Source organism: Podarcis liolepis, assembly GCF_965112155.1.
Source record: "Podarcis liolepis genome assembly, chromosome: 10".
Taxonomy (NCBI): Eukaryota; Metazoa; Chordata; class Lepidosauria; order Squamata; family Lacertidae; genus Podarcis; species Podarcis liolepis.
This window is the reverse complement of record NC_139562.1, coordinates 69,087,014-69,111,517: the sequence shown is the minus strand read 5'-3', so window position 1 is coordinate 69,111,517 and position 24,504 is coordinate 69,087,014. Positions and strand designations below refer to the sequence as shown.

Genomic DNA, 24,504 nt, shown 5'->3' with positions numbered 1-24,504 from the left:
TCTCATTTTTTTCTTTAGTTGCCAGGCCAAGAGTTTGCCCGGCTTATTTCCGAATTAAAAATGTTTATATTTTAGCCATTTGATCTTCCATTCCAGCTCTTTATTTATTACCACTGAGAATTGTGTTTGAAGGATTTTTATATTGTTTAATGTTTTCATTGTCTGGTTTATTAAGTAATTCTTTTTCATTTCTTTGTATTTCTTCCCAGATTTCCTTTCTTTCATTTTCCTTTGATGGGCATTTTCTTTTATGAAAAATCCTCTAATGAAAGGAAAATGAGAGGATTTTTCATAAAATAACCCACAAAAGATACTAGCCTGCAAAAAGTCTTACTAACCTGTCAGGGGCTGGCAGTTGAGAGGTGGAGAGCTGTGTTTCTATGCTGGTTGGAGGGAGCATCCTTCCTCTTGCAGCCCACTTGAGAAGGGGCAACTGCTCCATCCCTTCTACATCAGTCCACTTTCTGTATGTCAATCAGACCGCCTACCACCGAGGTAAAGCCCTCCCGCAAGTTCCAAGGAGTTCCATGGCCCCTCACCCTGAACCTTTACTATGAAGGATCTCATGAGAGGAAAGTGGTTTACCTAAATTATCATCCCTACTGCCATTACAGTGGTGCCCCGCAAGACGAATGCCTCGCAAGACGAAAAACCCGCTAGACGAAAGGGTTTTCCGTTTTTCAATGCGCTTTACAAGACGAATTTCCCTATGGGCTTGCTTTGCAAGATGAAAACGTCTTGCGAGTGTTGCGATTTTTTTCGCTCCCCCCTTTTTCTAAGCCACTAAGCCGCTAATAGCCTTTTAGCCGCTAAGCCTTTAATAGCCGCTAAACCGCTAATAGCGCTAATCCGCTAATAGGGTTGCTTCGCAAGACGAAAAAACCGCTAGACGAAGAGAATCGCGGAACGGATTATTTTCGTCTTGCGAGGCACCACTGTATTTGGCTTAGGCTAATTGTTTCTGAATTTTTTATTGGAAGAGAGAGAAGAGAGGATATTAGGGTGGCCAAATGGGGGGACAGATTTGCATATGCTAATTTCAATGCACACATGCAAGTTTAGAAATAATTAGCATAATGGAAACGCGGCGCTTCTCACCCTAGCAGGGAAGACTTTGACTAGGTGTTTTAGAGACTTTCTTATATACACTGAACATATCCTTGGAAATAGACATTGCCTTCATGTTTTCTTGGGCATTTCTTGAGCTCCTCTGATGGAGGAGCTCTTCCGCCATCTTCTTCCAGAGCTGTCCTGCTGCTCACAGAAAATGGGCCCCTGCTCTCCCTCCAGGTCTTCTAGGACTATGCTATCTAAATGGAAAAGAAGAGAAGCCTAGCAATTAGAACTGCTTGGGGGACTTTCTTATATACACTGAACATATATTTGGAAATAGACATTACCGTTATTTTTTCCTGGGCCATCCCCTTCTGGCAGGAGGTATGCAGAGCCTACAGGGAAACAAAGAGCTACATGGGATATTTTTATTTTTCAGAACCTCAAACTAGGCCTCAGACAATTACAGAGAGACCTTTCTTAAGAAACCTTTGGGACTAATATGACTATGGAAGCAACTGTGCTGGGCCTGGGGGTAACCCGTGAAGCACAGTCCAGGGCCGGTCCAGAATCCGAAGGTTCTGCTGGGAGTTAGTCCGACAGGGCCAAGGCAGGACACGAGGCAGGAAACCAGGCAAGAGCAAGGACAGGTACAGGATCTCAGGCAGGATCTAGCATACAGCAATGTTGCTCCTGCAACCTGGGGCAGGGTCCGACAGCCTTTTATCTTTATCGGGGTAGCGGCCAGTCCAGATCCCCCGGCGACTCACCTCCCTGTTTCACCTGAAGGCGAGCACTCCTCCTGCGAGTACTCAGGTCTTTCCTTCTCTTAGACCTTAGTCTCTGCAGCTCGGGAGACGTTGGTGGATTACTAGACCCAGGAACCGCCTCAGCCTCCCCTGACCAAACCGGTAGTGGAGCAGCTGTAAGTGATGGCCCAGCTGAAGGCACTACCGGTTTGGTAATCCCCGCATCTGGAGCCAGGGTAGGCTCATGCCCCTGACTTGGCCCAGCTGGTGTTTGTTGAAGGGGAACCTGTGCAGACTGGGAATCCTCAGGATCAGGCCCCAGACTTGGTTCAGATGATGCCTGAGGCAAAGGATCCGGTGCAGACTGAGTCTACTCTGGCTCCGAGTCTGAGTCTGAGCCTGAGTCCCAGGCCATCACAGCAACATCTATATGCTGAAGGGTTTTACCTTTTCTGTCCTCTGAAAGAGGGGTACAGAATGTTGTGGGTGAGAGGGAGGTCTCAGGGAGAGGCGAAATCTTACTTCACCTTCCCAACCGGGATAACACTTTCCTCAGCCTTGAAAGCCTAGAAAAGAAAGAGGAAAATGTGATAAATGTGGCTCCCAGTGCTCTCCTGTCCCTAAACTGGTTTTGGCATTCACACATCTATGCTCAAGAGGAATTCACTATCATCACAGAATTCAGATGCTGAGAGAAATCCTACTTACATTTCCATCTCCTTTCTCTCACACAGATGAAATGATCCAACCGTAGGAGCCCACCAGGTCTTTTAGCACTCTGGTGACCAGTGAGCCAGCAGAGGAAGGTGTCACAATGGCTTCTATAAATCTGGGGCTGTCTCTTGAAAATAGGGGCACTTGGCAGGTCTGCTGAGGTGCCCAGATGGGAGACCACCAGGGACCCCATGGTATGGTGCTTAGAATTATACAGACAAAAAGTACTATGTAAATAAATACATATATAGACACACTGTCCTTTTTGTCCTTTATCACGCTATAATATTTCACTAAGTCAGAAAGAGGCCTTCTGCTCATGAAAGGGCACCTGTGGACCTGAGCCTCCAAAATAGCTCTACTTGGGAGTAATTTTTTCTGACCCCAGTGGAAATTAGTTCCTAGTGAGCATGCTTGGGATTGTGGTATAAGGAACACGACCCGACACTGCTGTCAAGAAAGGGGATAGCTAGCTTTATTCAAGTTTGCCACGTGTTTGGGGGGCTCTAAGAAGAATCCCATGTTTGGGTGGTACATCAAGAAAGATTTCAAAAATGTGTGTGGCACGGTGAGGGAGAAGAAGAGAAGAGTTGTGTCATTCACACAGAATTAAGAATGCCACACACATGAGCCCTTAGACACCTCTGGAAGTTGTGCACAATGGGTGCCACATCTTGCTGGGCCACACAACTCCCACAGTGAGTGCACGCAGCAAATGGGACTGTGAACATCAGGATTCAGCCTACGCAGTCGTCCTCAGCAACAAAAGTTACCCCGACACATTCTTTGTTTTTATACTTCATTCCAAATCTGGGGTTTGGTTCAGGTGATTTCAGTATCTTTGCCTTGAGAGTACCATCTCCTCATGGCTCCTTCTTGGTGGCTTTCTGAGTTTTAGGCAGGAAATTCAATGGCTGGGGGGTTTTGTGTTTTTGTTTTGACATTTTAAAGGTTTGTAATGGTGGTTTTAATACATAAATTGTTTTTAAAAACAGCCTCTAACATTTCTTCGATGAAAATAGGGACGTCCCATTCCATAACGATCATTTTACTCTTTATACCCCACACATCTTACTGGGTTGCCCCAGCCACTCTGGACAGCTTCCAACATATATAAAAACATAATAAAACATTAAACATTTTTTTTAAAAAACCCTTCCCTATACAGGATTGCCTTCAGATGGCTCAGGGGTCGGATAACTCCATACCCTCCTAAATTTCTCCAATAAAAATAGAGATATTCTAAGGAAAGGTGGAACTTTCTGGGATCAAATCAGAAACCAGGGTGGCTTCTCTAAATCAGGGACATCCCTGGAAAATAGGGACACTTGGAGGGTCTGAAAAATCTGTATTGTTTCAACTCTGTGTGAACCACCCAGAGAGAACTTTGCTGACTGAGCAGTCAATAAAGGTATACATAAATAAGTGCATGAAAAAGAATTCACCTGGAAACATTAAGAACCATTTCTGTCAGGCATGTCTTCATAAATTACTCTTTTTAAAAAACAAAAACAAAAACCCTATGCATACGTTTTCCTCAATCTGTATATAACATAACGGCATTTCTCAACTAACCCATTTATTGACCTAGAACGCTCCCAGATCTTCCATATTATGCCTAAAGACACAAAGGAAAAAAAGGGGTTTTCAGTCCTGTGTAGGAATAATAGCTGCATAAAGGATTAAATGACTTAAGAGAGGGAGGCCTCCCTTTCAATGAAATGTCCTTTGGGCCTATTCCAACATAAGCCATGCTTTCTTCTTTTGTTCACCTGCACATAAATGAAGCCGCAACTGGTAGCAGACCCTGCACAGTCCAGCTGATGACTGATGGGCACAAGAGATCTGGCACCACAGGTTGTCATCACCATCCATTTCTGCAGGTGAAGGTGAATGAAAGGCAAAATACTACAAATAGCATACACAGCTCTTAGAAGCTGGAAGCTCCACACCTTGGCTGCCTAAGAAGTAGCCCCTGATAATATAGCAGGGATGGGAGGCCATGCTAATAAACACTTCCTTTCTTCTAGGTGCTTACAAGTTTGCTGCTAATATCCGCTCTAGTATCTTCTCGGGTCAAGGAAGTCAAATGAGTAAGTCCAACAGCAAGTTGCTGCTTCAATGATCAAATGCTGTGCAAATTATTACAGAGACCAAGCCAGTTTGCTTTGTAATTCCCTGTATAAAGGTTTCCAATTGGGAAAGTTGACCAGCTAACACCTGTGTGAAAGTCATCAACTATCATCCACCTGCAGCAGAAAGAGAGGGATGGAAGACCTGGGAAAGCAGGCCTGGGAGACCACCTGCTTTGGGAGCTTTGAGACTTCAAGAACTGGTACCTAGTTGGCTTGTATCCCCATTCCTTCCTGTTTTGTTAAACATTTTACAGTATAAACCTGTCTTCTTTGGGATTGGGGGGCGGGCATGGGAACATATCTTAACTAGAAATCTTATCATGTGTACTTACTGAGATTAGATTGTACATCATCTAGACCGACAGACAGCTTTCTTGTTTCTGGGTTAACGCACATGCAGAAATATGAAGTCCAGTAACATGGGTGTCACATTGCTTATATTTGCCACACACCAGAATCCCTTGTTTAAAAATGTTCAATGTATTTAAATGCCATCAGAATTATGGAAGATCCACACTGTACTCTCAACAGCTAATTATTGGTGGAAGTGCTGATGAAGAAAAAGTGAGGAGTGGGCCTGAAAGATGAGAATTAAAATGGACCAAGTATTGCAAATACTTACAAGGCACTGGGTGGTATGTGTTAGGTCAATACTGACCACTGTCTTTCTTCAGCCACACACGAAAAGTTCTGTAAAAGAAAGGGAGGAAGCATCTTTAGCATTTCCCCAAAATTGGTAGAGTTTCTCATTCAAAAAATGGACACAAGTGCTAACTGAGGATTTGGCTAACTGGACTTTGGAAGACTTGCCAGTCATTAAGAATTAACCCCAAGAGCTCAAATGGGCCCCACACCTTCTTAGAACAAATATGGAAAAGAAGCTGGTATGCAATAAGCAACTGCATCAGCCTTATCTTACCACTTACCTCCTGAATCTTTTTTATATATATACTGGTTTTCTGGAAAATTCTGGATACACCTAAAGTTAACTCATTTTCTCATAGAGAGGACAGAAGAATAGCAATGAAGTTTTCGTTACAGCACTTAAGGGCCATTTCACATATGGCAACATTCTCCCACCAAAGCGCTTCAACCCCACACTTAACATGCCACCCAATGGCACTCCCGCTTCCGAAATCATCTTCTATGAGCAGTTGAAGCAGAGGGCGGAAAGAACCACCACTGAACCCAACTGGCCTCATTTCTGGCCATTTCAATATTGATATACCATTAGGAAGAGTCAGTATTTCTCCTTTGGGTGTTTGCAAGAGTTGTCAACTAGTTGAAGATGCAAAACAAAAATGCAACTTTGGTTTGTTCTATGAAGTTCAAAAATATTCTCAGCCAAATGAGCACCAAGTTGAATACTGCTAGGAAACCACTTTCCCCAGAGGCCATGACTTTGCTGTCATCTGCAGTTATTGCTGTTGTTACTACTCATCTCTCACTTACACTAAAAAGCTATTATATTTCATCACAGGCACTTGATTCCTTTCTTTCCATCCTTAGGTATCTTCTTAGCTTAGCAAAATAAATCTTTCCAAAGAAGATGCTTCAGAGTCACGTGATTCTAAAGCCCACATTCTTTGTTAATAAAATACACACACCCAGCGACAAATCCAAACTTGACTACTCAGCTGTGCAAAAAGTAGTCGTCATGATATGGCATCTTGTTACTTAACCATCTGAGAAGAAGGCTTTGAAGTAACATTATGAAAACAGAGCAGCATGCTCTCAGTGGGCGGGATTTCCTGAATCTGCAAATCCAAGAACCGACTGCCCAAAATGCAGAACAGCTGCTGTACTACAAAGCTGTGAGTATATCCCCCAGACAGAACAGGCAGATTATGAGACCCAAATTAACCCCTGATCTGTCAAAGAAAGGTGCATTATCTTCAACCTTCGTGCATTAGCAGTGTACTGTGTGAAGCTCAAAGACATCCTGTACCTCAAAGAAACAACACCGCAAGAGAGTTTGTGAACCTCTACACTACAAAACCTGTCTTAATGACAGACATCATGAAAACATAGCTTCTTCTCAATTAAAGCATTAGTGCATGACACAAAACTAGAATATGCCATTTGCAACTGAGCTTTTACACCTGTAACCGCTGCTAAAAACTGCCTAAGCATTATTTTGAAATATTGTGCTCGTAGACACAAAATATATATTAGCCTGAGTAAGTGATGCGTTTCTTCCAATTCACAACACACCTCCGTAGCTAATACAGATTAAAGATAAAGAGAGGTTGGTTTTTGACAGGCTGAGGTAATAGACTAAAATAAGAAATCCAACCACAAGAATGAATTATTTTTCAGCAACCTTTCCAAATTAAAAGTTATATTTTAATGTCTCAGATGGCACCCTGCTTAGGAAGTTAATTTATAGATGCCTTTGGGAAAGTAATTAAATACCTGAGAAGTTTACAATGTTAACACCGCAATAATGATAGCACCTCCAAAATGTGTTCAGAAATTGTCACATTCCCAATCATTTTAATGATAACACAACTCAAGCACATTTGTTCACTGAAAAAATACATTGATATGCCAATAGAAACTATGCCTATAATTTTTTTTTAATTAAAAGGGGGGGTACTCACTATATCGTATTGCACTTTTGACAGATTATTATCAAACAGCTGAGTGAGCACCGTTGCCAGAATATTTTCAGTTCAACTTCTAGGCTGAAAAGGAACTTTGTCATTTTGGCTCAGATTAAAACACCACATAGGCCCCAGGGAGAGGCAGAGCTTTTTGGGGAAGGTTGAGGACTAGAAAGAGATCATAGGAGATAGTAAAACGAAGGGGTGGAGAGACCAGAGGCAAGGTGGCTGGTGGAAGCATGCAGCAAGGCATTGGAAGGAAAAAAGAGGAACCTGGGAAAACAGCTGGGAAGTGAGACTTGAGGTAAAGCATAGCACAGACAGAGAAACAGGCGAAGAAGGCACCAGTGAGAGAAGGAACTTTGAAGAACATGATAAGCTGCATTGCACCATACCACAGACAACATTTCAAGTTGCAATCTCCAAGTTTACACTTAGCTGACACATACATTTATCCTATGCAGTGGCGTAGCGTGGGTTGTCAGCACCCGGGGCAAGGCAAGTATTTTGCGCCCTCTAACCCGTGGATTTGCGCCCCCTAACCAGTGGATTTGCACCCCCTAACCCTAACCCCCAGATGTTGCGCCCGGTGCGGCCGGCCCCCCCTGCACCCCCCACGCTACGCCACTGATCCTATGGGAGGGGGGAACAGGGTGCATAACAGAGTTCTGAAGAAACAATGACTGCTGGAGCTGGAGGAGAAAGCGCAAATGAGACCAAACCTCACAGAACAGCACAGGGGGCGGCAACCTGCGGCCCATGGGCCACAAGCGGCCCACGGGGGTCATTTAAACAGCCCACGAGCCACCCCCGAACTGAGCCACACGCTTGTCGGGTCCCCGCACGCTGCGCTAAACTGGCGCAGTGCGGAGTGGGGACTCACTTCTGTGATGCTGGAAATCACGTCTGTGCATGTGCAGATGCCGGAAATCGCGTCATCCGGCCCACGGAGCGATCTCTGCGGGAGTGAACCGGCCCAGGCGAGGTAAACCTTGCTGATTGCTGATCCCTGGAATAGCAGGCACATCAACATTGCAAGCAGATGCATGAAAGTAAAAGTTGTAATCTACTACTTATTTTAAAAGGACACTGTTGGAAGAGGGTGGTTTAAGTAGAGAATGAGCAGGAAAAGCCCCCCTACCCTCCTTCTCCACTAAGAGATTCCTCCCTCTCAAGCTATTTCCAGTTTGTTTCCACACTCTACCCTCACAAACATGGGTTCAGCACTGCAGAGAGGGAGAAACAGTTGGGGGTAGATAGGAATGGAGAAGTGGCAGGCAGAGAAAGGCTAAAACAGCACTCACACTGATGCTTTTTCCTAAACTGGCCCCTCTCAAGCTGCTTTTTTCATTTTAAAGAAAATGCTGCTTTTTATGTATCCACATGCAATGGTAACTTGATCCTGACAAAAGAGGACAAGGAACAGTTAGGCAGGAAAGGAAGTTTGCCTGTTGTGGCTTCTCCTGGGACTGCAGTACAGTGGTACCTCGGGTTAAGTACTTAATTCATTCTGGAGGTCCACTCTTAACCTGAAACTGTTCTTAACCTGAAGCACCACTTTAGCTAATGGGGCCTCCTGCTGCCGCTGCACCGCCGGAGCACAATCTCTGTTCTCATCCTGAAGCAAAGTTCTTAACCCGAGGTACTATTTCCGGGTTAGTGGAGTCTGTAACCTGAAGCGTCTGTAACCTAAAGCATCTGTAACCTGAGGTACCACTGTACTCAGCAACCTAGAAAGGGCAACACAGGTCAGCAGACAATGTGCGAAGGTGATGAGATTAAATGTCAGGTGTTGATCTCCATCCCCACCCCACTTTTGAGCTGTATCCAGAAGAGACTCATGCAAAGTTACTGCTCCTTTCCCCTGAAGTTCCCACGAACTCCAAAATCTGCAGTTGCAAGGGGGATACCAAAGCAACGCTTGAGGATGCAGTGCCAGAGGCAAATGGAAGAATCCAGCCGTTGGTGGGGGCCGTTACAGCAGGGGGGGGGCGCAGCAGAACAGACCCAACCCCTATGGTGGGGGGGGGAGTCACTGGCAGAGGGCCAAAGGGGACCCAAAACAACCTTTTTGAGCTTCTTTTTGAGCTCCATGGTCTCTGCTGTGGGGGGGGGGGCAATGCTGATCCAGCCACTCCATCCACAGAGCCTGGCCCCGGGGCATACCTAGAAGTTGGCCGGATTGGCCCTCGCCAACAGCGCAGAACCAGGGGGCAGTGGCGCAGCGTGGGGGGTGCAGGGGGGCCGGCCGCACCGGGCGCAACACCTGGGGGTTAGGGTTAGGGGGCGCAAATCCACGGGTTAGGGGGCGCAAATTACTTGCCTTGCCCCGGGTGCTGACAACCCACGCTACGCCACTGCCAGGGGGCGCAAACACTGCGCCTCTCCCCTCTTGCTCAGAGTAGGCAAGAACCCGGGCAGAGGCGGATTTAGGGCGTCCCGACCAGGGCAGCTGCAAGGGGGGCACCAAAGCAACGCTTGAGGATGGAGTGCCAGAGGCAAATGGAAGAATCCAGCCGTTGGTGGGGGCCGTTACAGCAGGCGGGGGGGGGGCGCATTCCGTCCTGCGCCTCCAGCCTCCCCGGGAGAGGCGCGCCCTGGGGCCCCATCTCTCTGGGTTTAGGATTGCGCTTTTAAGTCCTTATCTCCTCGTCCTACGAAGTGCACTAAAAAGAGCCGCCCTGGATGAAGAGCGGGGTTAAAAGAGGCTCCGAAGCGGAAATGACTGGCAGAATCCGAGACCAGGGAGAGGAGTCGGTGGAGGAAGACTGGAGGAGATTTAAAATTTATTTGCAGAAATATTTTTGAATGCTGATGACATTGAAATGAATCGCAGGGGTTCTAGCAACAAAGTAAAGTGTAAGATTGGATCAATAACAGATAAATTAATAGGATATGAATTTGCTGAATTGATTTGTAAAAGGGATACAAGAACGGGAGACGTGAGGAAGTCGAGAAAATAAGTTAATTGAAGATGAGAAATTAAGAAAGAGGGAATTTTTATCTTTTTTCCTTTTTTTCTTTTGTCGTGTTTAATGTTTGTATTTTTGTACTGTATTTTGTGACTTTGTATTCTCCTTGTTTCTGTATTTTTTTTTGAATTTTCTTCTATTGTTAAAACCTAATAAAATATTTATAAAAAAAATAAAAATAAAAGAGGCTCCGAAGTCCTTATCATCCTCAAGCGAGTGGATGTTTTACTCGGGATTCCGTTGCTTCGCCTACTTCTGAGGCGGCAGTGGGCGGTAAAATAAAAAACTCGGGGAGAGGGGGGGCCGCCAGATCTCCCCAGCGCGCTTCTTGCGCGAAGAGGTCTGGATGCGGAGGGCGCGGCACGCGCAAGGGGGCGCCGAGGCGCCGCTGCTCTTCCAGGCCGCCGAGCGAGGGAGGCGGAGCCCGCGCTCTCCACCTCCCCGCGTCGCTGATGGCCGCTTCCTCCCGGCGGATCTCTGAGGGGCCGAGAGAGACGCGGTGACCATGAGGGAGAGCGGAGGGTCGTCTGTGACGGTGCGGACGGGGCTGGTGGCGGGGCTGGCGGTCGGGGCCGGCGTCTGCTACTGCGTTTACCGAGCGAGAAGGGGGCGCGAGGGAGGAGCCGAAGCCGGGGCGAAGCGGGGAGATGTCCGTCCAGGGCAGGAGCACCGGGCGGCCGCCGCCCCCACATTGCTCCAGAAAGTGTCGGCGATGCCCGTGATTTCCACCTCGGGCCGGAAGGGGCCGGGAAACCTTCGGCAAGGTAAGAGCGCCGGGCGCTGAGTTTTGTTCTTAATGCATTTTCCAGTTACCGAGTTTGCGCTTTTCAAGAGGGTAGTGAGAAGCCCCAGTGCCGGATTTACGTATAAGCCAAACAAGCTATAGCCTAAGGCCCCACTCTCTTGGGGGCCCCCCCAAAAAACTGGATGCACATTTCCAAAATGTTAAGTTGGAGCTTAATAATTATTTCACTATTAATATACTTCTTCTTAATTGTACAGTGGTACCTTGGGTTACATACACTTCAGGTTACAGACTCTGCTAACCCAGAAATAGTGCTTCAGGTTAAGAACTTTGCTTCAGGATGAGAACAGAAATTGGGCTCCGGCGGCACGGCAGCAGCAAGAGGCCCCATTAGCTAAAGTGGTGCTTCAGGTTAAGAACAGTTTCGGGTTAAGTACAGACCTCTGGAATGAATTAAGTTCATAACCTGAGGTACCACTGTACCAGCCCTTATACTTGGAACAAACGTAATACAGTGGTACCTCGGGTTACCCACGCTTCAGGTTACATACGCTTCAGGTTACAGACTCTGCTAACCCAGAAATAGTACCTCAGGTTAAGAATTTTGCTTCAGGATGAGAACAGAAATCGTGCCACCGCCGCGCAGCAGCAGCAGGAGGCCCCATTAGCTAAAGTGGTGCTTCAGGTTAAGAACAGTTTCAGGTTAAGAGCGGACCTCCAGAACAAATTAAGTACTTAACCCGAGGTACCACTGTATTTCACTATTAATATACTTCTTAATTGTATTTCAGTTCAACAATTACTTTGATAAAATACATATTTTGTTATACGCAAATGGTTTTAGATACCCATTAGGTCCATAAACTACCATATACAGTCATACCCCGTGTTGAAGTTGCTTCAGGTTGAGCGTTTTCAGGTTGCGCTCCGCGGCGACCCAGATTTAATAGAACACGTTACTTTGGGGGTTTCATGTGCAGACCCTCAAAATGACGTCACGCGCATGCACAGAAGTGGCGAATCGTGACCCGCGCACGTGCAGACGCGGGTTGCGTTCGCTTCAGGATGCAAATGGGGCTCTGGAACGGATCCTGTTCGCACCCAGAGGTACCACTGTAGCATATATTCAATACAAAAAACAGCAACAATTTGTTGTTGATAGAGGAGAGCTGGACATATAAAGGGCCCCAATACCTTCAGTAGTTTAGGGCCTCATCAAACCTAAATCCGGCCCTGAGTTCGCCAGTGGCAAGTGCAGAGAAAGACAGCTGTGTATTCCTTAGACCAGTGTTTCCCAACCTTTTTTGGGCAAAGGCACACTTGTTTCATGAAAAAAATCTCGAGGCACACCACCATTACAGCCCCGTGACGTCAGCGCGCAGCGTCACGCCGGGAGGGACATGAATTGCTAGCAAATTACATAATCACCTCCTTGAGGGCTGGCTCATCTTCTCCGAAGGCAGAACCCCATTAATTAACAGCACAGACTCACACCATAGCCAAGACGAGGGGGGGAAACCTCAGTCATGCACAGTCATGCACATGTGGGGGTTAAATGAGGACGAAGACCGGGCAGAGAGCAGGGTTCAAATCACCCCACCTGGCCAGGACAATCCCTGGGTGCTCCCTTGGGCCACTCGCCTGACCCACCTCGCAGGGCTGTTGTTGCGAGGATAACACGGGGAGAACCACGTGCGCCCCCGGGAGCTCCTTGGAGGAGAAAGCGGGCGATGAATGCAATGCACGAAATATATGAGAGGCGACCAGGTTTTGCAGGTGAGGGGCCCCCGCCAGCCTCCGCTTCCAACACCCGGTGCAACGATGCTGAAGTTTCCCCTCGGCTCGGGGAGCAGCGCTGCTCCCCCCTGGCTCCCCTTCGTCCTCCCGGCTCTCTCTGCCGCCCACTGGGGACCCCCCTCACCTGCCAAGTCCGGAGTGCCGGTGGAAGTTGCATGCATGCATGCAGGGCGCCGCGTTGCCATTGCATTGCACTGCACTCCATGCAACGCCTGCACGCATGCATTGCCTTGCACGCCCGCCAAGGGGTCTCCCCGCGGTCCGATGCGTCCCCTCCGGCGCGGATGCAGCATTGCAAAAATAACCCCCCCCCGACGCAGCCCTACCTGGGGGACAGCCTCCGCCGCTCCGCCTCCGCGGGGATCCCCGGGCTCCATCCTGCCGCCCGATCTCCACGGGGGCACAGGCAGGCTGCGCGGGGTCTGCGCGGAAGAGCCCCTGCCCGCCCGCCCGCCCGCCGCCGCTGCGCTCATTCCATGGCCGGGAGAAGAGCGCTTCAAACAAAACGCCCGGCCCGCCAGGCCACGCTGGGAAACGTAGTTCGCGCACCCCGCGCGGGCGCGGAGCCCAAGGGCGAGGGGACTACGGATCCCAGCAGCCCCCGCGCCAGGGACGGAGGGGGAGAGGCCGGGTGCAGGGATGGAGGGACGGGTGGGCGAGCGAGTGAGTGAGTGGCAGCCGCCAAGCCTTGGCCGAGAGCCAGGAAGGGCCTCCCCGGAGGAGGAGGAGGAGGGAGGCGCAGAGCGGGAGGGAGGGAACCCCAGGGGTCATCTAGTGACGGCACCCCAATCGAAAATTAGACTTTTTTAAAAAAAAAATCTTTTGAATTTTTTAATTTTTCCCGCGGCACACCAGGCAACATCTCGCGGCACACTAGTGTGCCGCGGAACAGTGGTTGGGAAACACTGCCTTAGACCACCTCATGAGAAGAGAAGACTCCCTGGAAAAGACCCTGATGTTGGGAAAGATGGAGGGCATAAGAAGAGGAGGATAGATGACAAGATGGTTGGACAGAGTTCTCGAAGCTGCCAGCATGAGTTTGACCAAACTGCGGGAGGCAGTGGAAGACAGGAGTGCCTGGCATGCTCTGGTCCAGGGGGTCATGAAGAGTCGGACACAACTAAACAACAATCCCTCAGACCAGAGCTGTTTAGGACTCCTCAATCACTTGTCAGAAGCACAGTTCAAGGGGTTCGCATGTTATTTATGTACAGTACATGCTATTAACATAACATTACCAGGGCCTGTCACTCTAGCTAGGCAGTTTGGCCTGCAGTCTACTTTCTTTCCCCTCTTGCCATTAGAGACTTTTTCATTTATTAAAAAAAATGAACCTTTTTGTTCAGGCACCCATTGCTAATTATTAGTGAACGAGGTTGTTGCTTCTTACCTAGACCAACTGCTGATAAGGTATAATAAACCTGTTTCAAATACCGTATGTCTCTCCCTCCTCTTCTTTCCATGCTGTTTCCGAGGTGGCTTGGAGCCAATTGGACAAATGCAGTTTTAAGTAAAGAAGGAAGAACCCAAGCCCACTGTCCTAGGAGGGAGAATACATAGGAAATACATGGTTATTATTAGTTCCAAGACGAGATGAAATGAAGTGAAATGAAATGTCAAACACCGGTTCAGAACAGACATCCTCAGATGCAGGGAGAACCACATTCATTGCTTTATTTTGCTCCATAAAAATCCAGTTAAATAGGACTTTATTATCATAACCATCTTACTAATTGGTCATTGGAGCTGTGTTAGTGATCCGCCCACTGTCACCAAAATGTACTGTATCTCTGTTTTAACACAGACTTTTATGTTCATGTCAAACTTTGTCATTGGGCTATAATAATTGAGAGTGTAGCTACACAGGTTTGAAACGCAAAGAAATGCCTATTGTAAAATAAAAAGTTGTAGTGCAACTGTTTTAACTAGTGCATATACACACATTGACCACTGTAGACTAGTGCAGCCTTTCAAATATGCAGGCAGGTGTTAACACTCTATTCCAGGGATGGAGAGTTTCAGGCTCAGGCACCAAATGTGGCCCTGTAGCCCCCTCTGTCTGGCCCTTGGGACTCTCTCCAAGTCACACACGCCTCTCCCCAGACCATATCCCTCACTGCCCCTGCTTTACACCCTAACAGTTTTTGCATGGCTGGAATGTGTCCTTGATGTCTGGGTAGAGAGAACAGAGAGTGGCGTGTGAGCCTATGTAGCAACTAGCCTATTGCATAAAAGACAACCTAAAATGTGTTGCTCCACCCACTTTTTACCCCAGGCCCAATCCACCACTGACATGATGATGTTGCCTTGGGAAGGCTGCCCAGAAGGGATTGTGGCTAAATTACTAGTAAATTACTAGTGCAGAAATTGTTTATGTTTCTAAAATTTCTAAAATTAGAAGACATGGATCTTCCAAAATCATCCCATGATCTGGAGGCACACCATATACAGAATCTTACTCGTTTACTTGACTCTACGAAGGATCCCACCATTCAGGAGCAAGCCTTGGTTACATTGAGCAACAGTGCTGCATTCTCTGCAAATCAGGTAAGTATTGTTCTTTGCTTAAAAGAAAATAAAATATATAAAAGACAATAAGATAAAGTAATAATCGTGTAAAAACTAATTAAAACAATGTAATTTGTTTCCTTGGGATCAGGATCATATAATCTTCAAATTGAAATCTTATTTTACAAGTAGATCTTGGCTTCTGTTAGGTCAGTGGTTCCCAATTAGCAAAGTACTTCAGAGCCCGTTTTTCGAAAGCCACGGCTTTTGAAAATATTTATATCTCTATGGTAGTTTTTGGTATTGTGAATTGTGCTACGGACCCCCTGGGTGGATTATGCAGACCTCCGGGGATCCACAGACCACCAATTGGGAACCACTGTGTTAGGTAACTGCAATATTTGGCCGTGTATTTTTCTAGGAGCAATACAGCTTCCACAGCTTAAGTGACAATTCTAAGCAGACCCATAGTGCCTTGTCCCATCTCAACGCTAGTGGTGCCTCCAGACTCTCATTATTGTGGAGAGAGCCTCAAGAACAAAAACGTTTAGTTTGTGCAGTTAGGGCTCTGTTTCTGTAGCTCAACAAATCCACTTTGGAAAAAAGAAAGATTTTGTATAGCTTGGAAAGTGAGGAGGAAATGCATTGAAAAGTGTGAAATAAACGAATGATTAATGGAAAGATATATGAACACCTTGCAAGAAAATCAGGACAAATTTTCATTGTAATAAACCGCCCTGCAGACAAATCAGAACAAATGCTCAGTAGAGACCAGCTATCATTTTTCCTCTACATAAGCTTTGTGCAAGTAAATCAGGTTGAATGCTCAGTAAACAGGTCATCTGGAGGAGCCCTTATAGAGGAAACAGGAGATTGAGTTGAGAGTACTTCACTGTTCTGTACCTTACCTCAATGAGAAAAAGTAGAGATGTCATTAGTCGTTGGCAAGGATGATGCACAGAGCCCTTTGCATGAGCAAACCACAGTTCCATGAACACTTGTGAGGAGGTAGGCAATTTCATCCCCCTTCCAACTCCTGCATAACTCTGCCCCACTTGAAAAGAGTGTCCTGGTGTGTTGAAGTAGTTTGGGAGAGGTGGGAAGGAGCTAAAAATGATACCTTTTGCAGTGTCTACCCACGTGCTCCACCTTACAGTAAATGCTATGCCTAGAGTAGTTTTTACAGATTAGATAAAAATGAAATCCAATTGCTTCATTGTATTTGTTGATTCAAGCAGAATTCATATAACAATTAAAACATATTTTGTTTGGCTCCCGGAATTAAATTAAGATAATTGTATATCACTCATTTTTCTGTTTAACTCGTAGGATATCATTCGAAATTTAGGCGGGCTTATCGTTGTTGGAAAAATGCTTTCAGTTCCTGACACTAAAGTGAAAGAAAAAGCACTGAATGCACTTAATAACTTGAGTATGAATATTAAAAATCAAGAAGAGATGAAGGTAAGTTTAAAAGCAACAAACTCTACTACAGAAAACTCTGTGCATAAATAATGAGTTTATATGAAGAACTTTTTGTGCAATCCCATTTAGATTCAAAGCAATGAAAGCTTTCCCGTTGACTTCAATGTGATCTAAGCTTTCCCCAGTAATGTTGATTAGGTAAATACTTTTTATAATGATTAATTACAGCATTTTATATGCTGCCCTTCAGTTAAAACTCCCAGGACAGCTCTCAAAGTCCAAATTAATAACACCAAATTAATAACAAAGATTAGCATAAATATAACTCACAGGGGCTTTCCATATGTGGGACACCACAGCTGAAAAGGCCCTCTCTCTGGTACTACCCACCTGACATAAGAAGGGAAGGGCATTCAGAAGAGGACCGCTAATGATGAACAAAAAATAGGATGACTTCTCTTGTCACAGTCATCCAACCTACATTACTTTAAGTTCAGGTGCTGTTCAAACAAGTGTTGCAAATAAATATGACAACATGCCAATTTTAGTATTTGTATTCGGAGGGCAATGAAATGGCTCTTGAATTTGCATGATGAAACCTAAAACTGTAGGGATGGTTGGTGGTGTTGCCCCTCAATCTACCGTATATACTCGAGTATAAGCCGACTTTTTCAGCGCATTTTTTACGCTGAAAAAGCCCGCCTTGGCTTATACTCGAGTGAGGGTCCCACTTACCTGTTCTCCAGTGCAGTGCGGATGACTTGCGAGCGGCAGAGGCTGTTGTCGGCAGAGGAGGAGGAACGAGCAGCCCTTTTCGACTGTTCCTTCCTTCTCCTCCCCTGCCGTTGACAGCGGCAAAGTTGCATGTGTGCAAACAGCCCCGCAGTTGTGCATGGCATGTGCAAACGCTTAAAGAAGCCCAGGCATTCCGACGCATGCGTGGCAGTGCTCCTTTAAACAAAAACAAAAACCAGACAGAGCGGCGGCGGTGGATGCTGCGGCAACTGCCGTTATGGTTCTAGAAGGTGCTCGCGATGGGAAACTGCCTCTCATGTCCTACTACTCCACTAGCTCGAGGTGTGCGGGGCTGCCCCGGATGGTGCTGCGCTGACTGCAGAGCCTTGATCTCAGCCTCTCACCTACGCGTTTCTGTACGTGAGGCCGCCCTCCGCCTCTCCGCTTCCCACACCTGACCCTTCCATCTCCCATGGAGCTTTGAGGGAGCTTGAACTCAAGCCCTTTGATATGTGTATATCAAATGTTCTGAGACCGAAGGCTGGGTGAACCAGTGGGGTAGAGAGGCCCTTTTGGAGAGGGGGGAAGCACCTGTGTTCTGTTGTCATCACTGCTGGAAACGTCGGGTAAGATAGCACCAGCATCCCCTTTATCCGTTGAGAAGAGGTTCCCTTCCTTAAAAATTAAACCTGTGGGCTTGCGAAGTTTAGTCCAGAATTAGCTTCTGGTCCACAAGATACCTTTCTTTCCCTAGGAAGAAAGGCTTTGATAGTGGCAGCCCCCAATGGAGGACTTGTAGTTGCTGCATCACAATCCTGGATTTGCATAAAGGCAGCAAGCAAAAGTGAAGTCAGGTTGCACAAGAGTAGTGAGCGTGGCATGACAGTGAGAAGGGAGAAACGCTGAAAGGCTGGAGGGGACGGGGAAAACTGGCAGTTTTAAACAATGGTAAGAGGTTTGAGTAAAGTACTGTGGAATATTTGAGAGCTCTCATGAGGCAGCTGAGGAATGGAAGAGGGAGTAGTTTGAGTACAGTGAGAAGGGGGAGAGATGAATGTTTTTGTACTTTTAAAGTTATTGTTGGTACCATATTGTTTTTGTTGACCCTCTTTTCCACTTACAGAGCTAGTTTACTGTTTTTCTTTGAAATAAATATTCAAAAACATTTAACCTACTGATGCCTCAATTAATGTAATTTTATTGGTATCTATTTTTATTTTTGAAAAAAATAAAAGAGGGGAGGGGTTGTGGGCGGGATCCGATCTCCGCCTCAAGCAGGGGGCGTTAGCCCCCTGCCACCCACTCACCTGGCTGGCGCACCACGCCCACGGGCAAGCGCCCAACCAGGCGGCTTGGAAGGGGCGTGGACGGCAGCTTAACTTGCTGCTGCGCCAGCCACGCGGCCTCACTTTTTGTCGTCCCGTCGCGAGTCACCCGCCCTTCACTCCCTTAGAGCTCAGGGTTTCAGTTTTTCTCTTGGACCTTAGGTTGGTTGCCCAAGTTGTCCAGGGGGCCTGGTAGGAAGTTTTCCATTTGGCATTAGGCTTTGTGGTTTTTTCGCCTACCTCGTAGCAACCGTCACAACTTTTGTGGTATTGGTGGGTAGGTTAGGCATTGGAATAATGTGTTTGTGGCGTGTGGAAGGGCTAGGTGTGGCCATCAATTTTTGGGTATTCCGTTAAAGGAATCCGGCGGTCGTGGATCCTGTCCAATGCCTGTGTGGCGGGGGGCCATGGCACGACCCTCAGTGACATCAGAGGAGAGCTTATAGTTGGATTAGCATCAACAGGCTCTACCTACTGGTGAATAAACCCCCCCTTTTAGACTCACCCCTCTCCGAGTGGGTGGAGTCAACTGATGTGATCCAATGCCTAAGCCAATACCTTTTCACCTGCTGTAATCAATAAAGTTGTGGCCTTTTCTTGCCCATCAACCCTATATTACGTGTCCGTGTGTCTTCATTCCACTAAGCGGGGATCGGGTCCTCGAACCACAATTTACCAGTATCTGCTGCATTTCCCACCCTAGGCTTATCCTCAAGTCAATAAGTTTTCCCAGTTTTTTTGTGGTAAAATTAGGTGCCTCGGCTTATATTTGGGTCGGCTTATACTCGAGTATATAGTGGTACCTCGAGTTAAGAACTTAATTCGTTCCGGAGGTCTGTTCTTAACCTGAAACTGTTCTTAACCTGAAGCACCACTTTAGCTAGTGGGGCCTCCTGCTGCTGCTGCTGTGCCGCCGGAGCACAATTTCTGTTCTCATCCTGAAGCAAAGTTCTTAACCCAAGGTACTATTTCTGGGTTAGCGGAGTCTGTAACCTGGAGCGTATGTAACTGAAGCGTATGTAACCCGAGGTACCACTGTATATGGTATTAACAATACTTTAAACATCTGCAGAGAAGAAAACAGATAACTCTACATTTAGAATATGTTGTTAACGGAAGGATTATTGTGATAAAAGGTTTTGCCAATTATTTAAATTAGCAGCATTCGCTATACCTCATGTTTAAAAAAAGGTACTTTGTCACTCACTACCTTTGCTTATTTGTTCAAAATTTGTGTTCAACAGCGATAATATTTTGTTTTTAATGATAAGAGTGGGATTATCACTAGGAGTGGTTTGTTCTGATCGTGTTTTTGTTTTTCCCTCCCTAAGATATATATTACCATTGTTTGTGAGGAGGCAGATTTATCTCCCTTGAACTCTGAACTTCAGCTGGCTGGGCTTCGATTTTTAACCAATATGTCTGTTACCAATGACTATCATTACATGATGACAAGCTTCATACCATGCTTTCTTCATATGCTTTTGGAAGGAAATGAAAGAACACAGGTACCATAAGATGCTCTATCTTGTTAGGAGGAAAATCTTTTGGATTCTGCTTTTCTGGTCTGATGCAGTCCTTTAATTCTCTGTGTCTTAAATTACTTCGAAAATTAGTAGTAGTCATGCACATAAGTTAAAGGGGGTAGAAAATGTTTTTAGCTGATTTTTCTTTACTCACCTCTTTTTAAAAAGTGAGGGAGTAGGACCATTTAGGCTTTCTGAACTCCAGAACCAACTCAAAAAAAGTTAACTAATTAGAAAAGGGATTTGGACCAGAGCATTAAAACAATTGCTTATTGGTCATTCATAACAAAAAAAACCTTAGCAGGACACCATTCCCTGTTCCTTTGTAAGTTAAGGGCGCCACAAGATGGCTCTCTATCACTCTCAGCCTGTTTACTTTGAGTGAAAATAACAGCAGAGCTTGTTTTGAACAGTTCTGAATGTTTCTTCTTTAGATTACAGAAGCACACATTAATAGAAGAAAACAGGAGTCTCTGAGAATTCAGGATAGATTTATACTTCTGAAAGATGGATGTGAATTTTAAATTAGGAATAGGTGCAAAGAAGCTCCTAGAAGAATAAGGTTGCTGTCACTAGTCCTGCTGCATTGCAGTTTTGGGGTCAGTTTACACTTCACAGCTCAGATTAAATTAAAAAAATTCCTTCCAGTAGCACCTTAAAGACCAACTAAGTTAGTTCTTGGTATGAGCTTTCGTGTGCATGCACACTTCTTCAGATACACAGGAATTTTTTTATTTTGACTATGGCAGACCAACACGGCTACCTATCTGTAGCTCAGATTAAGTTTGTGTTTCCGCTGAATACTATGCAAGCTTCATTAATGTGTGGCCCCGAAATTCTGTCCCGTCCCCCCTGGCAACTGATGTCAAAGTTTTGTGCTAGTTTTGTGCCACAAACCCTGCTTTCTGCAGTGCCCTCCAAACTGACTAATGGACAGTCAAACCAGGGCTCATAGGTTTACCCCCAAACCCAATGTCTGCTTGGCTACAGGCTGGTTCCAAAGTGGTGTGCTGGTTTGGTGCTGCAAATCCCCCTTTCTGTGCCACCCCCCAAACTGATTTATGAAGCTTGCAATGCGGGTAGCCAATTCTCGTACTGGCTTACTCAAAAATAAGTACTGATAAAACTTAAAAGGGGCTTATTTCCTAATAAGGACAAATGCTTGTTACAAGAAAATTGAGTTTATATTAGTTTGCTATTTTTTCTCCTTATAATTTTGGTTTTTGTCACCATGTTGAACTGCCAGAAAAAGTGGGATCTAATTTTTTTGTTTTATGATCTCCTAGCCTGCAGTTTGTAAGTTGTGCTTGCAAATCTTATGTGTTCCTAATATTTCCTGCTTATTTTATGTATAGTGTTAAATCCAAAGTATATTATTAAAATTAAATTTCCCCCTATATTAATAGGTTCAGGTTCTAAAAGTGCTTGTGAATCTATCAGCAAACCCAGCTATGATGGAACATCTCCTTAATGCTCAGGTAATGCTACTTTTTATGCTTCTTCCAACAATTATTATTTGAAGAAATAATAATAATAATAATAATAAAATTTTATTTATATCCCGCCCTCCCCAGCCGAAGCCGGGCTCACGGCAGCTAACAACAATAAAATAATACAACATTCTAAAATCATTTCATTATAAAATTAATTCAAATCAAATTGATGGCAACCATTGGGCTAGAGTTCTGTAAAGATTGCCAAAGGAGGGAGTCAGGCTGTGCCCTGGCCAAAGGCCTGGTGGAACAGCTCTGTCTTGCAGGCCCTGCGGAAAGATGTCAAGTCCCGCAGGGCCCTAGTCTCTTGTGACAGAGCGTTCCGCCAGATCGGAGCCACAGCCGAAAAAGCCCTGGCTCTGGTTGAGGCCAGCCTAACCTCTCTGAGGCCTGGGACCTCCAAGATGTTTTTGTTTGAAGACCGTAAGTTCCTCTGTGGGACATACCAGGAGAGGCAGTCCCGTAGGTACGAGGGTCCTAGGCCTTATAGGACTTTAAAGGTTAAAATAGCTATAGCTGAGTGAGCAGAGGTAAGAAATACTCCAGGTTAGTAACTGGAGAATGCCTGAGGTGTATGGTGCTCAAAATTTGATTTTGGGTTGGCATAGGGAAGTTCCGAAGCTAGTAAATTACTAGAGCCCAATGAAGGTGGGTAAGTGATGCGTATGATGTTTACTAAAAAGATGTATGTTCACTTATTTTTTCATGCCTACGAACAACTATTTCTTGTTTGTTTAATTCTCTAGGCACCCTTTTTACTATCCCTGTTTGACACCTGCATAAACAAAGAAGTTTTGCTCAGGGTCCTGGTGTTTGCCATGAACTTAACAAAACTTACGCAAAAGGACAAGAGCATTACTGTCCATCATCACAATGAAGGTTCAATTTTTTCTGTACTCTGGGGGAATACTACAGAGTGTGCTCAGAAACTAACATCTTTGTTGTACCATCATGACACAGAAGTAAAAGAACAAGTGGCAGAACTGATAATGCAGCGGTGCTGAAACGAAATCGTTAAAAGCCTCCATTCAAAATCAAATTCCGGATGCAAAAGCCTAAGCTGATGCTTATGAATGTAGGACTCACAATATATATATGTAGGCCTACATGTTCATGGAACAGGAAGAAAAGTAGTAGAACTTCTTGCATATATGAAACTACTTTCAACCTCGATGGAAAAGCATTACATGGTAGAATTCACATGAAGCTGTAGATCAGTACTGTTCATTTATGTTGCTAAATACAATTTGTGTAGAGCTAATTTCTGTAGAAATGCTTCAGCCATAATTTTGCATGTTTTGATTTAAAGCTCTCCCTGTGTCTCAAGAGTCCAACTCGCTTCAAATAGGAGTTAGGCATCTTGTGTTGCTGGTTTCATCCTTGCTACTTTTCAGGTGTCTCAGACGTTTTTAAAAAATGCTGACCTTTAAGTCATTTAACTATTTTCAGTTCAGACATTTAATTATTTTAAAGATGAGCCAGCTATTCTTATAACTATTTTGTGGTGTCTTATGTTTTATTCAGTTTGTATATTTTTGTACACTGCCTTGATAGATAGATCAAGATCAATTAATACATTTATACTATCTTCTTAGGGCTGAGAAAACCTGATGCTAGAATATTTTGGTGGTATGTGAGTTCCATATGTAAATATGGAGAAAACTCCATATAAGGGTAGAACTACTTCCTCTATTGAAATGTATGAGGAACAGCTTGTGTATAGCAAGCTGCAAGGGTGCAACAGGTATCACAGCATTTGCAGTGAGCATACAATGTTTTGTAATGTGTCGGCATTGCTGTCTCCCATACCCTGTTTTTATATACCAGTACAGTAAGTATTAAGATAATCAGACTATGTGCTTTTTTTATTTACTATTTAACTTTAAGCCCTCTCAAAAGAATAGCTTGCGATTATGCACACAAAAATTAAATTTACACCTCTGGAAGGAATTTTTGTTTTGCAAAGATGGTCAGATTTATGTATGGTTGAGTTTATACCCGAGGTAGAAACCTTGCAGCCTTGGTTATGACAGATTTCATCAGTCACAAAAGGATGTTACTGCCCAGTATCTTACAGATGAACTTAAGTCCTCCAACAAGTGAGCTGTGAACATCAGTGTACCCAAAGCCATAATTCATTGCATTTGTGTTTTAGTAGCTCAAACCCATACACCTGAATAAAATGTAAAGTAGCAATTAAATGAAAAAGTATGTTTCCAATACAGTGCCATAATACTCTCGCATTTGTATTAAAAGAGAATAGATTTCACAGCAAACACAATTATGTAGTGATGTAAAACTGCAAATAGTATGTTGAATATTATTCTTTAGCTGGAGGTAAATCCTACTAAAGAAAAATTGGGAGAGAAAAAGGAGTGTGGTTATTTCTTATTGTGAGAGTCCGAGTCATATTAACATAACATAAAAGTATTATTAAATAATATGACTACTTCTGAGCAAGAGAAATCTTTATTTTGTAAATTAGTTTTACTAGTTTGACACATGTATAATTGGCCATTTTTTACAATGTTGAACAAATTAATATCATGCTTTTAAATTGTTATAAGCAATTTGTATATGTTTTTCCACATCATTCTGACAAACCAATTCATTTGAAACCCACAGTTGGCGGCAGGGAGCAAGAACAAAAAAAACAAGCTGAATAAAGATTTCAGAGAACAAACGGTTCCAGTTACATGCAGCTTGCTTATTCTCAAAACA

At 45.0% G+C, this 24,504-nt stretch overlaps 2 protein-coding genes and 1 long non-coding RNA gene across 4 annotated transcripts in view; 2 read left to right on the top strand and 1 right to left on the bottom strand.

Moving 5' to 3' along the window:
• LOC310688060 overlaps positions 1-24,478 on the top strand; it is a 150,436-nt gene extending 125,958 nt beyond the window's left edge. The window contains exon 2 of the long non-coding RNA XR_014516754.1: positions 23,039-24,478. This is a non-coding gene — a long non-coding RNA (uncharacterized lncRNA). The remainder of the gene's footprint in view (positions 1-23,038) is intronic.
• The window catches only part of LOC310688052 (uncharacterized protein), a 37,203-nt gene continuing 13,654 nt past the window's right edge, over positions 956-24,504 (bottom strand). Inside the window, exons 2-7 of one of the 2 annotated variants that reach the window (XM_083464127.1) lie at positions 8,141-8,842; positions 5,880-5,970; positions 5,274-5,341; positions 2,511-2,718; positions 1,401-1,448; positions 956-1,310 (exon numbers count right to left, since the gene is read on the bottom strand). In XM_083464127.1, coding sequence (XP_083320253.1) covers positions 1,180-1,310; positions 1,401-1,448; positions 2,511-2,709 — 378 coding nt within the window. In that variant the 5' untranslated portion in view covers positions 2,710-2,718; positions 5,274-5,341; positions 5,880-5,970; positions 8,141-8,842 and the 3' untranslated portion in view covers positions 956-1,179. The other variant, XR_014516742.1, reaches the window with a different exon arrangement.
• Positions 10,645-24,478, top strand: ARMC10 (armadillo repeat containing 10). The gene is made up of 6 exons (XM_083464115.1): positions 10,645-10,993; positions 15,170-15,318; positions 16,609-16,743; positions 20,096-20,272; positions 21,697-21,768; positions 22,530-24,478. Exons 1-6 carry the CDS (start codon positions 10,735-10,737, stop codon positions 22,785-22,787), a joined length of 1,050 nt encoding a protein of 349 aa, XP_083320241.1. The 5' UTR covers positions 10,645-10,734; the 3' UTR covers positions 22,788-24,478.

Coding starts and splice junctions, on each gene's coding strand:
- ARMC10 (XM_083464115.1), top strand. CDS start 10,735: ATGAGGGAGAGCGGAGGGTCGTCTGTGACGGTGCGGACGGGGCTGGTG. Junction 20,273..21,696: donor AAGGAAATGAAAGAACACAG/GTACCATAAGAT, acceptor CTATATTAATAG/GTTCAGGTTCTAAAAGTGCT. Junction 21,769..22,529: donor AACATCTCCTTAATGCTCAG/GTAATGCTACTT, acceptor TTAATTCTCTAG/GCACCCTTTTTACTATCCCT.